Below are 15968 nucleotides of genomic sequence, written 5' to 3' on the forward strand. Positions count from 1 at the left end.
AGCTGTTTATAAATAGGTTTTAATGGTTGCGCGGTTTCTCATAAATATTGGGCTGAAAAATAGCTGAAGAGTTCTGGGAAGCCTTTATAAATATCTATCAAAGGCTTTCTACCAGGGTGGCATACAATGTTTTCTGCAAATGAAAGAAATGTCAAATAGTTGGTGAATTTGAAATCTTACAATTCCACACAAAGCAAATGACATGAAATTAATGTAATGTCACGAAGATAAATGACGGTTTTTTCATAAAAGACTCAAGTCCACGAAAACACTGATAACAATTTATTGTGACATTTGGATCATATAAAATACCGCATATAAAAATACATTTGTAAACGTTTGAGACACTTTGGTACCGTAGCTTGTGACACAGTTTGTAATCTTCTGCCCTCTAAATTGTATAACAACAATAACAAGTAAGCATAACATTGTTTTTTGTAAATGGTAGTGTAAGAAATGAAAACAGTACCATGGTGAGTGAATATTAAACAATGCAAGTGACGTCGAAATGCAAATGTACACATACACAACTGAGACATGAGGATACTAACATACTAGCCCTTCATACCCTTTCCTCAGCAAGCAAAAATACCCGATAGCTGAAAGACAAATTCATTCACACCTGTTCAATACAAAGGTACAGTTTTGATGCATCTTGTGATAAGGCAGTGATATGCTGGAATATTTATTTCTAAGGTCAGTAAATGTCATCATAAAAGAACTTAGTGTCAGTATTAATTTTGCCTACATATCTAAATCAGGACCCCCCCTGATGACTGTTTTATCATTCTGTCTCTATACAAAGTACCTTTTGTGTTTTTGTTTTTTTTTGGATTTTCCCCCCTTTTTCTCCCCAATTGGACCTGTCCAATTACCCCACTCTTCCGAGCCGTACCGGTCAATGCTCCACCCCCTCTGCCGATCCGGGGAGGGCTGCAGACTACCACATGCTTCCTCCAATACATGTGGCATCGCCAGCCGCTTCTTTTCATCTGACAGTGAGAAGTTTCATCGGGGAGACGTAGCACATGGGAGGATCATGGTATTCCCCCAGCAGCCCCCCCAAACAGGTGCCCTGACCGGCCAAAGGAGGCGCTAGTGCACTGACCAGGACACATACCCACATCCAGCTTCCCACCCACAGACATGGCCAATTGTGTCTGTAGGGACGCCTGACCAAGCTGGATGTAACACAGGGATTCAAACCAGCCATCCCCCCGTATTGGTAGGAAATGGAATAGACCGCTATGCCACCCGGATGCCTACGTTTTGTGTTTTTAATGCAAATGTTTGTTTTCCTAAACCTAATAAAGTGCAAAACGGGTTCAAATCTATGTGAATTACTCCACACAAAACATTCAGTCTGTATGTGTAATTCAAATGAAAGCTAAACCTCAAACATAACAGTGCATCTAGAATTTTTCCATATTGTCATATTCCGAATATAATGCATAAAGGACAACGCTTGATGAAAATAACACTGAATGAAGAAACACTATGCTGAATGCAACTGCCGGCAACTTCGAATGTATGGAACTATCTATTTAAAACTGCAGACATCAACAGTTGTGGAAAGTTACAATATCTACAAAAAAGAAGGCGATAAGATGAAATTCATGTTTAAGCATTTCTACATAAAGCACTGATAAACAAAAATGATATAGTTTGCCTAAATCAGAGCAATTTTAAATCAAAGATCTCTAATCCCATAGGTTTCAACAAATTCAGCTAGTATTATGAGAGCAACATATTTACACAAGGTCTAGCCAAGAACAAATTGAGCTTTGACGCTGTATTCTCGATTTCTAGTGATGCTGTAGCGCCAGAAGTACTATCTGTAATACTCAAGCTCAAAAGAGGGGTATACACCATTAATGATGAGCGCTTACTGAAGTTTATAAAGCTGGCTACATTCTCTTTTTCTGTTGCACTCCCTCTGTGAGGAATTCTAAAAACCAGCAGGAATTATTTCCCAGAAATATGATCTATTTTCTCAGTCTTGCAACATCAGGCTACAGAAAGCTGTCCTCTATCTCAGGAGACCCGGAGGAGCCCAGAAGTGCATCTCTTTCGCTGGCTTCCTCCAGCCGGTCCTCCTCTGGAAGGGTCTCAGCTGTGTCCTCAGACATGGAGTCAGTCTCTTCCTCCAGAGCCAGAGAGCTGAGGGCAGCAGAGAAAAACATAAAAGTACTGCCTTTCTCTAACTGGAGACTCACACATGGACAGGCCATGGCTAATATTCATTAGACAGCCTGAAGTAGAAGCACGCACCTTGAGATTAATTCTACTTTTAACAACATTCGGTGTGAGACCAACAGCCCTTTACCCCCTACAGGCCCAGGCAAAAAAATAAAAGCTCAAGAAAAGCTAAAACAAAAACTGGTTCCACCCCAGGCCTTCAGCAGCTTCCCCCTTCCAAGTAGGCCATGTCACAATGAGTTAAAGACTATCATTTTGTAATGTAATGTAACACAACCACACTTGTGCCAAAGGGAAAAAGTAATGTTACTGAATTTTACAGTCAATCAATGATTGATGGTTTTTATATCCTAAACTTGTGTCAAGCGGGAAAAAACTGGAGCAGATCAGACAGTGACTACTATGGCTAACTGCAGCCACACACACACACACACACACACACACACACACACACACACACACACACACACACACACACACACACACACACACACACAAACACACACACACACACACACTGCTGCAACCCCAGGCAGCCTTGAAGTACCCCTCCACACTCCCCCTCTCTCTCCCCCTCTCTCTCTCTCGCTCCCTCTCTCTCTCTCAAATAAGTCTGTCAACAGTGACTTTCTTTGTTTACAGTGGACAACTAATCTTCATAGAATACCAGGCACTGGGTGTAAATAGTGTGGAAGTTCAGACCAACGCCATATCTTTTCAGTATAACATGTTTAGAGGACTGCAGAATTAACGTAAAACCTCACGTAGTCAGTCTACTTTTAAGATTGTATGCTGCTTCATGTTTGCAGTGCTCTGGGATATACTGCAGGCCCACTCCCGGGGGTTCACTAGGGGGCACTGTGAAACCCCGTTTGCAGGAGAAGCCAAGGATGTTTCAGACCTTTGAAACAACTACAACGTTACAACCGACCTGGCTTGACTGTTTAAATTTGCTGCAAACACACTTCCTCTGTAGCCACAGTAACATAATAGAGCTATTGTCTCAACTCAACATCTGGCTGAGTGGGTGTGGGTCAGCGAAAAAAAGCTGGTCTTGTTAAACAAATATGCCTCATCTTTCTTGCAAATGTTGTATTTAGCACACATCTGCAGGTCTTTTGGGTCAGCCTAGATGTTGGGCAGGCGTACCTTGTGGGGCTTTCTGATGGCATGTCTGCATCTGTGAGCACTTCCTCAGGCCTGGGGTCCGGGATGGGAATGATGTACTCGTTGTACGAAGTAATAACTTCCTCTCTTTCTTCTTCTTGTCTGAAGTCTTCATTGACAGGGTCATGGTTATATGGATCAGGGGGGATGGAGAGAGCAGAGGGGGAGGAAGGACCAAAGGCTGGGTTGACCATGGGAAAGGGAGAGGACATTCTGGGTTTGGTGCGGGCAACTGCCGGGTGGTCACTCTTCAGGAAGCTGTCATTGACCTGACTGTAGCTCTGTTGTCAAGAAAGAATATAGTTCAGCGATTATACTGTGCAAGCAATGTCCACACTCTAAATAACCATTTATTTATTTATTTATTTTTAGAACTCATTTGACTCAAACATGGATGGTCACACTGTACCGTAACACACCTGGTGACAGGCTATCAGTGGCGACAATATCATGAGAATAAACATAGATATATACCTTTTAGATACAGAATAGATACAGAATAGATATAATACCTTTTTATAGCTTTCCGTCAGCAGGTTCCCCATGGTGTGGACCAGAAAGGAGAACTCAGGTCTCTTTTCAAACTTCTCATCCCAACATTTTTTCATGATTTCATAACTGCAACACCGAACGTAATAACATTGATCAAAAAAAAGTTCTCCCTTTTTTTCATTATATTTCCCCACGATAAAATTTTATCCTAATCATATAATGTTAGTGAAAGACACCCCTCCCCCCCACCCCCACCACCTTTAGACCTCCATCAACATACATCCTGAGTGAACAGATTGGAAACATAAAATCCAGGCGTAGCTATATTTGGTCTAAGTGAAGATTAAAAACCACCACAGGATATCCAGCCAACAAAGTATGACAAACATGTGACTGAAAATAGGCACAATTGCACAGATATAATGGGGAAATTACCATAATTTAACCATGTTACGGACATCTTGAAGCACGAAGGACTACTTGTCACAAAATATGGCTATAGGACAGTCATGGATAGAGGATAAGCAATACTAGGTGCTTACTAACAAACAAAAAGCAAATAATATGAGAGGAGGGAATGAAGGCTGCAATCTACAAGCAATGGGAGGAGGAATTCAATTTTAATGTTTGCAAAAGCATTGTATTTTAAGGATTTATAAAAATCTACCTAAAGCTTATCTAGAGACAGTTTCAGTGCAAGGCATATTCTACAAATAGGTATAAGTGGAACTCATTCAAAGGCAAAGGTTAAAAAACAATAAGGATAGGATTTTAAATGATTTGAGAATTATTCAATGATTGCAGTTATTTGATGAATTGGTGATTATGACACTTACACCTCATCAGATGCATGATTGGGTTTGGCCATTCGGTAGCCTCTTTTCAAGGCACTGTAGAACAGCTCATTCATGGGCAGGTCAGGGTAGGGAGTTCCTCCTGCAAAAACAATTTGAAGATAACTTAAAATCTAACTATGCTATGAAACCTGAAGCATGCATAGCCTTAACAGTTCTTAAATTAAACATTTTTTAGGGAGTTGTTCCTTATCCGATGTGAGGGTTTAAGGACAGGATGTTGTATTGCTGCCAAGCGCACTGTGTCATGGTTGTGTTCCTGCCCCTGCTTTACTCACCTGTTCCCATTCCCTGATTGGCTTGCCATTTCTGCCCCTGCCCTGCCTTGCTCACCTGATCCCCATTCCCTGATTGGCTCCCCAGCAGTTATATTCCCCCAGGTTATGTTTAACTTTTGGTAGCTGGAGGCTTCATCCCTTGTCTCGAGCCTTCCTTGCTGCCTGTACCAACCTCTCCTGTTTTTTTGAAAGTTTGTTTACTTTATTAAAGCACAGTTCTAGCCCAGCCCGTCTCCACTGTCTGCATTTGGGCCCTCAATTCCTGCTCCCGGCCTGACACACTGAGGCAAATTTGGCATTTGTAATAATGAGCTATTCAAATAAAATTGACTTGACTTGAAATTGACAAAGTGGTTTGTCAGCTGACAATTTCTCTCCTAAACCAAATAAATAAATTACATTACAAATGTGGGGAAACGTCATTTGCCAAAATATATCGACTTTTGAAACACAAGTGGCTGTGTGCACGCAAAGAAAGCACCACAAGCCATGTCATCTATGAACACTGAGAGATACGAATAAGGACAGAAAATGGAACTGAGAGTAAATTGAAAGTCAAATGCAGACTGAGAACAAAACAAGAATCTTCCCCTAAAGACAAAGTAGGTATTGATGCTATTTCATTTTCTATCAAAATTCACTAAACAGTCTTACATTAAATAGAAGGTACCCGTGTTACCGTGGGGAGTGCAAAATATCTTGAGAGGTGGATTGAAGACAGTTTTAAAAGTGCTTATTTACAAAACTACCAGTGAGAAAAGCATCGGTTTCAAAACCTTGACAGTAGCTAACAATAGGAAGAGCTCATATGAGCCTTCAAAAAACCAAAAGGATTGGCAATCAGATACGCAGCTCGCAATAGTCTGAAAAGCCCCTGCTTGACGTCATTTTTTTCTTTACTATAGATAATTGCACTAAAGTATACCAATTACATGCATTAAACAGACTATATGGAATGAAGGAAATGTCAGTTCAGAGACATTTTTATTTATTTGTGTCCACACAACATACAGAGCTCCATTTAACTTAAATATTTCCCCCCGGATTTGAGCTTAAACAATGTTATCTTGCCTTAACTGCTTGTGTGTGTGTGTGTGTGTGTGTGTGTGTGTGTGTGTGTGTGTGTGTGTGTGTGTGTGTGTGTGTGTGTGTGTGTGTGTGTGTGTGTGTGTGGACTGACCCAAGGTAAAGATCTCCCAGAGGAGGATGCCATATGACCACACATCACTCAAAGTGGTGTAGAGGTTATGGAAGATACTTTCTGGTGCCATCCACTTCAGCGGCAGAAAGGTCTAAGAGAAAAAAACAAAAACAAAAACAGATAAACTCAGCAATGCATCATGAAATGAGAAGCGTTTTGAGAGGTGAGCTTGCTACCAGCTGTCGCACAAACCCCCATTTGACATTGACCCTGCCAGATCCACATTTTGTATCGTGTATCGTGTTTATTGAAACTGATCCATGTGTGATAAGTCTACCACTTACACTGCCCTTTGAGATGTAGTTGGAGTCATGCATGATGTCTCTTGCCAGGCCAAAGTCGCAGATTTTCACCAGTTTACCCTCACAGATCAACACGTTCCTGGCTGCAAGATCGCGATGGACGCACTGGGGTGGAATGAATTAAATTCAGATGCGATGAATTACATTAGATAATACATTTAGCAAAATGCATGCATGCTATACACAATATAAGGCTTGAATCAAACATATCCAACCAATTAGTATGTAATATCTTTCATATCGCACATTCTTAGAGGCGAGGAACTCCATGCCCTTTGCCACTTGGTAGCTAAAGCCCAGAAGATCATCGTAGCTGAGAATTGGGGAGTCACTGATGACCATAGCTGACTCCACCCTGACTCCACCTAGGCATGCCGACAAGATGGCAAGTCAAGTAAAGGCAGAAGAAAAGAGGAAAAGAGGATGATATAACAAATTGTTATTCCCCCCCCCCTTTTTCTTCCCAATTGTGTCCGGCCAATTACCCTACTCTTCCAAGCCATCCCGGTCACTGCTCCACCCCCTCTGCCAATCTAGGGAGGGTTGCAGACTACCACATGTCTCCTCTGATATATCTGGAGTCGCCAGCTGCTTCTTTGAACCTAAAAGTGAAGAGTTTCACCAGGGGGATGTAGCGTGTGGGAGGATCACGCTACCCCCCCCCCCCAAACAGGCGCCCTGACTGACCAGAGGAGGTGCTAGTGCAGTGACCAGGACACACCCACATCCAGCTTCCCACCCACAGACATGGTCAATTGTGTCTGTAGGGACACCTGACCAAGCCAGAGGTAATACCCCATGTTGGTAGGCAAAGGAATAGACCGCTATGCCACCCAGACACCCCACAAATAATTTTTTTACTGAGGTAAAGTATACTTGTTCTGGGGATCCCCCACCCCCTTCCCCCACCCCCTTTCTACTATACTGGTACTGCTGACTGCATGGGTTAAAATGAGAGCAAACAAACAAACAAAGGCCCATGTATCATAAAGTACGTTTTGTCAATATTCACTTCCCTGACTGCCTTCACTGACCTGTGCAATATCTCTTCAATATGCATTGCTGCATATTTTACCATTTAGAGTTTATTAATCAAAAAGACAAGTTTCAGGGGAGAAAAATGTCTTGTTGTAGGCCAGTGTCTCTTTCCAAGCTTAACATGCTTTCAGTTTATCTAGCAGACAGACAGATACTTTTCTGACCTACATTATATGGCGCTTTAACATAATGTGTTATTCTCTCATTTCCTTTGCACATGGTGTGGCCACCTTAATCACTGTTTTCTTTACCCAAGTTGGAAAATTCTGTATGATCTAACGTGACACTGAATACACAGCTAACCATAATGATACAGAAACACTAATACACGTGCTCACACAGACATTCCTAAACGCACACACGTGCAGTCGTGTGTGTGTGTGTGTGTGTGTGTGTGTGTGTGTGTGTGTGTGTGTGTGTGTGTGTGTGTGTGAGTGTGTGTGTGTGTGTGTGTGTGTGTGTGTGTGTGTGAGTGTGTGTGTGTGTGTGCAGAGCCTAAAACCTTGCTCCTGGTAGAGGTCCTGCTGGTAAGGAGACTCATAGGGGGATGGCTGGAGGTCTGCATATTTGATGGAGTCTTTCTGCTCCTGCATGGGTACGTAGACTGAGGGCTCATCTTTACTCATATCCATGTAGCCTCCATCGGACTCACTGCCGAAAGACACGTAGCTGAGGAAAGGGAGACAATTTAGAAAAACAGAATTCAGCCAAGGGAGCCAAGATCGACATTCCTTTCGTTGTGCCTTGACCGTGTCGAACTTCATGTGGAAAACGATGTCTATAACAGAGAGGTTTCACAAATGACACAGCCCTGTACCCAGCAGTACTTTGTACAGCTCTGAATGGCATAATCTGTGTGTTGTGCTCACCCTTTCCTTTGGCTGAGAGGGGTGCTCCCTCCAGAGATGCGGCAGCCCGAGTCCTCTTGGGTCTTCTCAGCGTAGTACTGCAGGAAGGTGTACTTGTTTCTGTGCAGGTAGTCCACCAGGTCACCATAGCGGCAGTACTCCGTCACCAGGTACAGAGGACCTGAACGGCAGAAGAGAAATTAACACTTTACACATCAAATCAGATATTTGGGATTTACCATACCCGGACTGAACCTTGCATGGCACGGACATTTTTTCTTTTTTTTTTTTTTGCTAACTTCGAGTGCAACTCTGACTGTGTATCTCTGGTGTACAGGGGACCACACAAAAGATGGGACACTCACCCTGTTTAGTGCAGGCACCTAGAAGGTTTACAATGTTGAGGTGAGGACCCAGGTGACTCATGATCTTCAACTCAGACATCAGAGCCTGCGTCTCACTCCTCCTGGCGGTGGCTGAAAGAGGAGAGAGCGGCAGACAGAGAGATAAAGAGAGAGACAAAGAGAAAGAGAGATAGAGTGCAAGAGAGAGAGCGAGATAGAGACAAACAGACACAGAGAGAGAAAGTGGGAGGGACAGAGAACGAGTGAGACAAAGACAAAGAGAGAGAGACAAAGAGAAAAAGAGGGAGAGAGAGAGAGCGAGAGTGAGCAAGAAAGAGATAAAGAGAAAGAGCGAGAGAGACAAAGAGGGAGAGAGAGAGAGAGAGAGAGAGAGAGAGAGAGAGAGAGAGAGAGAGAGAGAGAGAGAGAGAGAGAGAGAGAGAGAGAGAGAGATACTATGTGTGAAAGAAAACCAGTGGGGGGGATAGGAGTGAGAACAGGGGAACCACACATGGCAGCCAGACCAGGATACATTGCTGCCTTGCCAAACTACACAATGACATGTTGGCTGAAAGTACAGCCTGATTGGCAACCCAACTTAAAGCACACCAGGGTGCTGGATGAAATCTATGCTCCCATATCGTAAGAACATGTCAGCTGCGTCACAGTGTTTGACATCGATGCAGGGTTCTCTGTGCCGTTATCTCTCTGTTGTCGTACATGTTGAATACTAAATGAAATGGCTTTGTGCAGTGTCGTTACATGTTATGGCTTACATTTCAGCATTTTCACTGCCACTTTTATGCTAGACTGAGAATGACTGAGACCATGCGCAGTTGCCTCGACCACCCTGCCAAAGGCTCCTGATCCAAGAGTACGACCTGGAATACAAAGAAGAATTCAATAGAGGAGAGTTAGAATGAAACACTCACCACCCATTGCACCTAAATAAGAGGAAAGAAAACCTGATGGTAGTTAAAATGACAGATAGGCTGGAGTTTGGTTTGCACTATATACTGCACGCTTTTGACAATGGCAGATCATCTGTCAATGAATGGGGAATACATGAAACAACCTTAAACTAAGGGGGTCATTCAGTTAAATCATTAAGTGCATGGACAGTGAAACATCCATTACCACGCTATCACTCACCACCCCCTTTTCCCAGATGACTCACCCAGCACCAGGTTGTCTCGGGGCATTTCCCAGGCCAAGTCATAAGGCAGATGAATGGGGTCCACATAGATGTACTCATGACCATCCAGGCTCACCGACTCAATAACCTTCCATCTGATTTCATAGCGAGGCTTCTGAAAACACGCAACAAGCTCGTTCCTTCAAAATTGCACCAAAATTGGGTTTCTGTTTTGGGCTGTTGAGTAAGGGAAATTGGGAATATTCAGAGTCCAGTTCCCTAACTCTCACCTTCCTCCATACAGCGATGAGGATGATGATGGAAATAATGATGATGACAACCAGCGCTAGAACAGCAGCCAATACTGCCACCTGGGAGAATAGCGCTGCAACAGAAGAAAGAAATTGACCAGGATATTTACACTTTTTGAGAGTTTGCTGTTTGATTTCACATTCATAAGTGCACCACAAAACGTTGAATCAGTTCATCTGGACACAACGTTTATTTGGAGAAATGTTTCATCACCCATTTAAGTGACTTCTTCAGTCTCATTCATTGCATAGTTGCAACTATAACAGAAGTCACTTAGATGAGTGATGAAATGTTTCTCCCAATAAACATGTCCAGATGAACTGATTCAACTTTCTGTGATTTCCTTACCTGGATTACTGAGCATGCATCAATACATTCATAGTGCACATACTCCACTGCTGCTTATGATATTCAGTCAGAACATTTTACCCAAGTGTCAACATTCACACCCAAAATGAAGCTACTATTTCCAATAAAACTAAACAGATTAACTGGTTATGAGGTAAAAAAAAAAGTGCAAGTGTGAACAATAATGAGGATGTAAACAGAAATGGTATATGTATAGTAGGATGCTTTCAAAGTTAACAAGGAGATACTGTTCCCTGCAAGTGTGAGCCAAGTCAACAAAAACACTTCTGCTGGCCTGTCTCCATTCAGCAACCCCTGCTGATATTCAACATACACATCCAGTCCTGCATGCACAAGCGGCACAGCTTCTCATGACACTTACTGTGGGACACCAGTTTGACATCTCGTCTGTCAAAACCTCCCTGATTGCTGCTCTCACAACGGACTGTGACCTGCTGGGGCTTGTGGAAGGTCACTTGGCTCCGAACCTGGTTAATTTTACGGGTCGCATTGTAGCTAATGTTGGTGTGGATGCTGAGGGTTTCTGGGTCCAGTATGAGGGGCTGCCAAAGGGTGGTCCCGTTGCTACACCTTGGATGGGATATATAATCAGAGTACAGCTTTGTATCATTATGCCTGAATGCTGAATGCTGTCTTTTTTAACAGGTGTCACTTGCAGTTGGTCTGCACTGCGGTGCCAGATGCAGAGGACGTAACCCACTGGTCACACCTATTATAGGTTACAGTTGTGTAATAGGACTGATGCTTATTTATCTACAGCAGTATCAGTATGCAGGGTTTCAGAACGAGTGATGCATCGCTGTTGGCAGAAAGCAAAAACAAACTTTTGTATGGTCAGCCCCCTAGTGTTCAATGTGTGACAGATCACCATTAGTGATAAATTGGCAGACAGGACTCACTTGAGCATGCTGTCACAGCTGTACCACTGAATGACTGGGGATGGGACCCCTTCAGCTTCACAGGTCACCAAGTGTTTCTTCCCTGGGAGGTGGTGGTCAGTCAGGTCTTTAATCTGGGAGGGAACTACACACAAGGGGACAAAACAGCTATCAATCATTGGAGACATGGATAAACAATGAGCTCTGGCGAGATATTACAAGAGCAGTGGTGTTACACAATAGTCTCTTCCTGACGCCCCCACATGCATAGTTCATCCTGAACTTCAGTTTCTTTTAGAGTTTTGATTTTGATACGGGTAATGAGGACTGAGGACAAAACGAAATGAGGACGATTAGCCTTCGCAGCGCAAAAATTTAAACTTTATCAGAAAGGGCTTCCACCTTGAACCTCCAGGTCAAAGGTCACGTTCTTTGTGTCATCTCCGTTGGTGACAAGAATAGTGTAGAGGCCCTTCTGGTCCATCCTCACCCTCACCAAGGTCAGAATACTGACGTACCTAAGGGGGCAGAGGTAAGAAGGCGGTGGGTGTAATGAATTGAGGAGAAACATGGAGACATGGAATAAACAACGTGAAATACTATCTTCTAATGTTTTGCTCTGCAGAACGTTGACAAGAAATCTTATGTTTATGGTTCCTGTGGGGTGCTGACTGATGCTGGTTTGCTCTCTAGAGAGTATCACATTACTCTGTCTGCCCTTATCTTTTGTTGACTGACAGAGACTAGATGAGTCCAGAGGTTGTGAAACTAACCTCGGATCCATGCTGATTTCTGACTGCCATTCACTTAAGATCAACTGCACTGCTGTGTAAAGGTATGATAACAGTATGCTGGGGTCTTTGATTAGGTAATAAAAAAAACTACACTGCTATTTGAGAATTTTGAACCCCAGGCCAGTCCCACATCCCACCTGGTCTCATGCTCCTGCCTCATGGTGATGGTTTTCTCTCCTTTAATGGTGGCGCCATCTTTGCTCCAGTGGACCTGAGGTGATGGGTAAGCCTCAATCTCGACTCTTAGCTCCACATTTTCATGCAGTTGTGCAGAAACACTCGGCTTCTGAACAGGTCTCAGATCCACAAAGCCTCGTTCTGAGGAGGGAGAGGTGATACCGTCAACCAAACAACACCCTCTTGTTATATGACATGTCCAATGGAAATTGGAAAAAACTAAAATTAAACATCTTCCTTAACTCAGCTTTATTACTTTAATTCAATAAAACTTAATTTTGCTTTTGTCATCAATAGATAACAATCTATCTATTGATGACAAAAAGGGTCGGAATAATTATATTAGAGGGACAGCTCAAGTTGGACGGTTTGGAGACAAAGCAAGAGAGGCAAGATTTAGATGGCTTGGACATGTGTGGAGGAGAGATGCTGGGTCTCTTGGGAGAAGGATGCTGAATATGGAGCTGCCAGGGAAGAGGAAAAGAGGAAGGCCAAAGAGGAGGTTTATGGATGTGGTGAGGGAAGACATGCAGGTGGCTGGTGTGACAGAGGAAGATGCAGAGGACAGGAAGAGATGGAAACGGATGATCCGCTGTGGCGATCCCTAATGTGAGCAGCCAAAAGTAGTGGTAGTAGTCATCAATACATAACAATAACACATTTTTAGAATATAAAACTCAAAATCACTGTTACATAGTACAAAATAACATATAGAATAGTAGACTGAGGGGTGTCCAGGTAGTGTAGCAGTCTATTCCATTGCCTACCAACACGGGAATCGCCGGTTTGAATCCCCATGTTACCTCCGGCTTGGTCAGGTGTCCCTACAGACACAACTGGCTGTGTCTGCAGGTGTTCGGGGGGGGGGGGGGTAATAGCGCGATCCTGCCACGCGCTACGTCCTCCTCGGCGAAACGCCTCACTGTCAGGTGAAAAGAAACGGTTGGCGACTCCACATGTATTGGAGGAGGCATGTGGTAGTCTGCAGCCCTCTCCGGCTTCGTAGAGGGGGTGGAGCAGCGACCGGGATGACTCGGAAAATAGGGTAATTGGCCAGGTATAATTGGGGAGAAAAAGGAGGAAACTCCAAAAAAAAAAGACTAGTATACTAAGGAATAAAACGAGCAAAAGACCAACAAATGAGGACAGTTAGTATTGTTTTTGGCTTACAAAACCTTTGATCAAAATACAGATTCAGTGGATCAACAGCTGACTCACTGATTAGGTATTGGAGTCATTTAGATTACTTATGTAGACGTCAGCATAAGGTCAGTGTGTCGTCCTATTGCTGCACTCACAGGAATTTTTGTGTCCCAGACAGAGTTTGTATTTTCCACTGGGATGTCCAGAGCCATCCACAAAACTGTCCTAGCCCGTTTTTATGAAGCACGGCAGTTAAGGCATATTTGGTTTTGTGAGGTTTGCATAAACATAACACACCTCACTGGAAGCAGGATAAGCATTCACAGACACACACGTCTGCACCGAATAACTTGCATAGACGGAGAGAAGCTCAGGCATTTATCATGAATCCCACTTTTTGTTGAACTCTCAATTTAGTTGGTGGTAAGTTGTCCATTTGTTTTTGACGCTCAAGCTTAGCTTATGTCAACGGTTGAAGACATGAATCTCAGTTAAAGAAGCATATTTTGTTTGCCATGACTATCTGATCTCAGAACAATTCTCACAAACGTTTAAAGAGTTCACCAGGGTCAAGTCAGTGTTATTAAAGGTCTTTCCACATCTCAGTGCCATAGCAGAGGTCAATTTCACACCAAAGCCCCCCAAAAAATTCCAAAGCACCAGTTTATATTCATAGTAACATCGGCCTCAACAGAAATAAATCCAGTTAAACGTTCATTGCTCTCTTTCTAACTTGGACTTGCAAAGATTTATAAAAGGAGCATCGAGACAGAGAAACCCGGGAGAGCTTGATCAAAAATAAACTACATAATAATAATCTAACCAGAGTAGGTTTGTTTTCACTGTACGAGTGTGTGTGCGTGTGTGCGTGCGTGCGTGCGTGCGTGCGTGCGTGCGTGCGTGCGTGCGTGCGTGCGTGCGTGTGTGTGTGTGTGTGTGCATGTGCGTCCGTCTCACCAAGGACGGTGATGTTGATGTTGGCAGAGGCACTCTGGTCCTGGACGTCCTCATGGACATGACAGATGTAGTTGCCGCTGTGGGCCAGCGTGGCGCGGGGGAAGATCAGGCAGGAGCGCATGCTCATGGTGGACAGGACGTCTGTCAGTGGCTCAATCTTGCTCTCCTTGGACTAGAGGGGAGCAGGTAGGAGATGATATGGCTGTCACATTGGTAGCCCTTTACAGTAAGGCATTCTTTATGAAGGGTTTGTAAGTGGTTACTAATTACTTTATCAATGGTTAATAAATCATTTAATGATACGTTAGAAATCAGTCATGACACGTTAAAATGCATTAATAAGAAGACTTTTTGGGTTGCCAGGTTGGGAGACAACATGGGAAGAGCCTCCACAGACTTGGAAACCGTGTGATTAGACCAAGATAGCCAGACTTCACTCACCATTACCTCATTTTGACCCTAAACTCAATCGCTAACCAAGCCAATGTGAATGTAGTTGCCATCACTACTGAGCAAAAATCGACTTTTGTGAATGCATCTTTCATTTTCAAGTGAATCAGCAGTCCTTGTCGGTGATGTGGTTTCCAAGTGAATGCCAATAGAGAATTTCTCTTATTGATAAAATGTAGACTCCCAGCCTGACAACTCAACAAGGTTTTGTGTTGTAAAAGCTTGTTACGGATTTATGACACATTAATAAATTAGCTATTAACAACTAATAAAGCCATAATCTCTTTATAAAGTATGGCTTGTTGTAAAGTGGTACTGTTACATTTACCTATTACATTGAGTAGGATCCCAAATAGGGTTCAACTTGTGTTCACTGAAGTTTCAAGGAAATGATGTGTCACAGGGATGACTTTTTCGATTTAGGAAATTCCTAACTTTATCTGATAGCAAATACTGGGGAGTATTGAGAAAAAAAAATGACAGAGAGCAAATAATACACTGCAAAGATCATGAACTTCAAAACAAGTCACAAAATAGTCAAAACGTGTGCCTCGGTAGAGAGATATCAGTCTGAGCCTGATGATGAGTCACCAAGTCGCTTCCATATTATTCCAACACATCTGAGAGATAATTTTTTTTCAACATCTTCTCTACTTATCTACTGAGAACACCTCCGTCAGTATCCAAAACTAATCAGATTCCTTAATTTCCAAATTAGAAGTCGATGCTGATATCAGGACCACGTGTGGTGTGTAGGATTTCGACGGGGGATAGAAAAATGTAGGTGTGTCTATACATCTTGATGCAATTAGGGCTTGGTTATGAGGCCTTGGGGTGATTAGAACAAGCAGAGTTAAACAGGAAGCCTTGTTCGGTTCTCTTCCCACTCACTTCTTTATTGGGGTACTCCCAGGAGAAGAACACTAACTCCACTCCGTGGACTGTACAGTTGACCGTCAAAGGCTCCCCCTGCTTCAACACCGTCTTTGACGCATTAATGTAGGCGTCAATAGCATCGGGGACTGGGACG

General features: G+C 43.2%; 1 protein-coding gene across 2 annotated transcripts in view; it reads right to left on the bottom strand.

Moving 5' to 3' along the window:
* Nucleotides 1–265: 265 nt before the first annotated feature.
* The window catches only part of pdgfrb (platelet-derived growth factor receptor, beta polypeptide), a 29908-nt gene continuing 14205 nt past the window's right edge, over nucleotides 266–15968 (bottom strand). For both annotated transcript variants that reach the window (XM_056295585.1, XM_056295593.1), the window contains exons 5-23: nucleotides 15830–15960; nucleotides 14489–14660; nucleotides 12349–12529; nucleotides 11820–11935; nucleotides 11439–11562; nucleotides 10901–11109; nucleotides 10149–10243; nucleotides 9901–10033; nucleotides 9500–9604; nucleotides 8745–8855; nucleotides 8401–8560; nucleotides 8034–8200; nucleotides 6740–6858; nucleotides 6476–6598; nucleotides 6171–6282; nucleotides 4695–4794; nucleotides 3879–3984; nucleotides 3349–3647; nucleotides 266–2160 (exon numbers count right to left, since the gene is read on the bottom strand). In XM_056295585.1, the coding sequence (XP_056151560.1) occupies nucleotides 2013–2160; nucleotides 3349–3647; nucleotides 3879–3984; nucleotides 4695–4794; nucleotides 6171–6282; nucleotides 6476–6598; nucleotides 6740–6858; nucleotides 8034–8200; nucleotides 8401–8560; nucleotides 8745–8855; nucleotides 9500–9604; nucleotides 9901–10033; nucleotides 10149–10243; nucleotides 10901–11109; nucleotides 11439–11562; nucleotides 11820–11935; nucleotides 12349–12529; nucleotides 14489–14660; nucleotides 15830–15960 (2711 nt within the window). In that variant the 3' untranslated portion in view covers nucleotides 266–2012. The remainder of the gene's footprint in view (nucleotides 2161–3348; nucleotides 3648–3878; nucleotides 3985–4694; nucleotides 4795–6170; nucleotides 6283–6475; nucleotides 6599–6739; nucleotides 6859–8033; nucleotides 8201–8400; nucleotides 8561–8744; nucleotides 8856–9499; nucleotides 9605–9900; nucleotides 10034–10148; nucleotides 10244–10900; nucleotides 11110–11438; nucleotides 11563–11819; nucleotides 11936–12348; nucleotides 12530–14488; nucleotides 14661–15829; nucleotides 15961–15968) is intronic.

The sequence above is a fragment of the Lampris incognitus genome, chromosome 1 (assembly GCF_029633865.1).
Source record: "Lampris incognitus isolate fLamInc1 chromosome 1, fLamInc1.hap2, whole genome shotgun sequence".
Classification (NCBI taxonomy): Eukaryota; Metazoa; Chordata; class Actinopteri; order Lampriformes; family Lampridae; genus Lampris; species Lampris incognitus.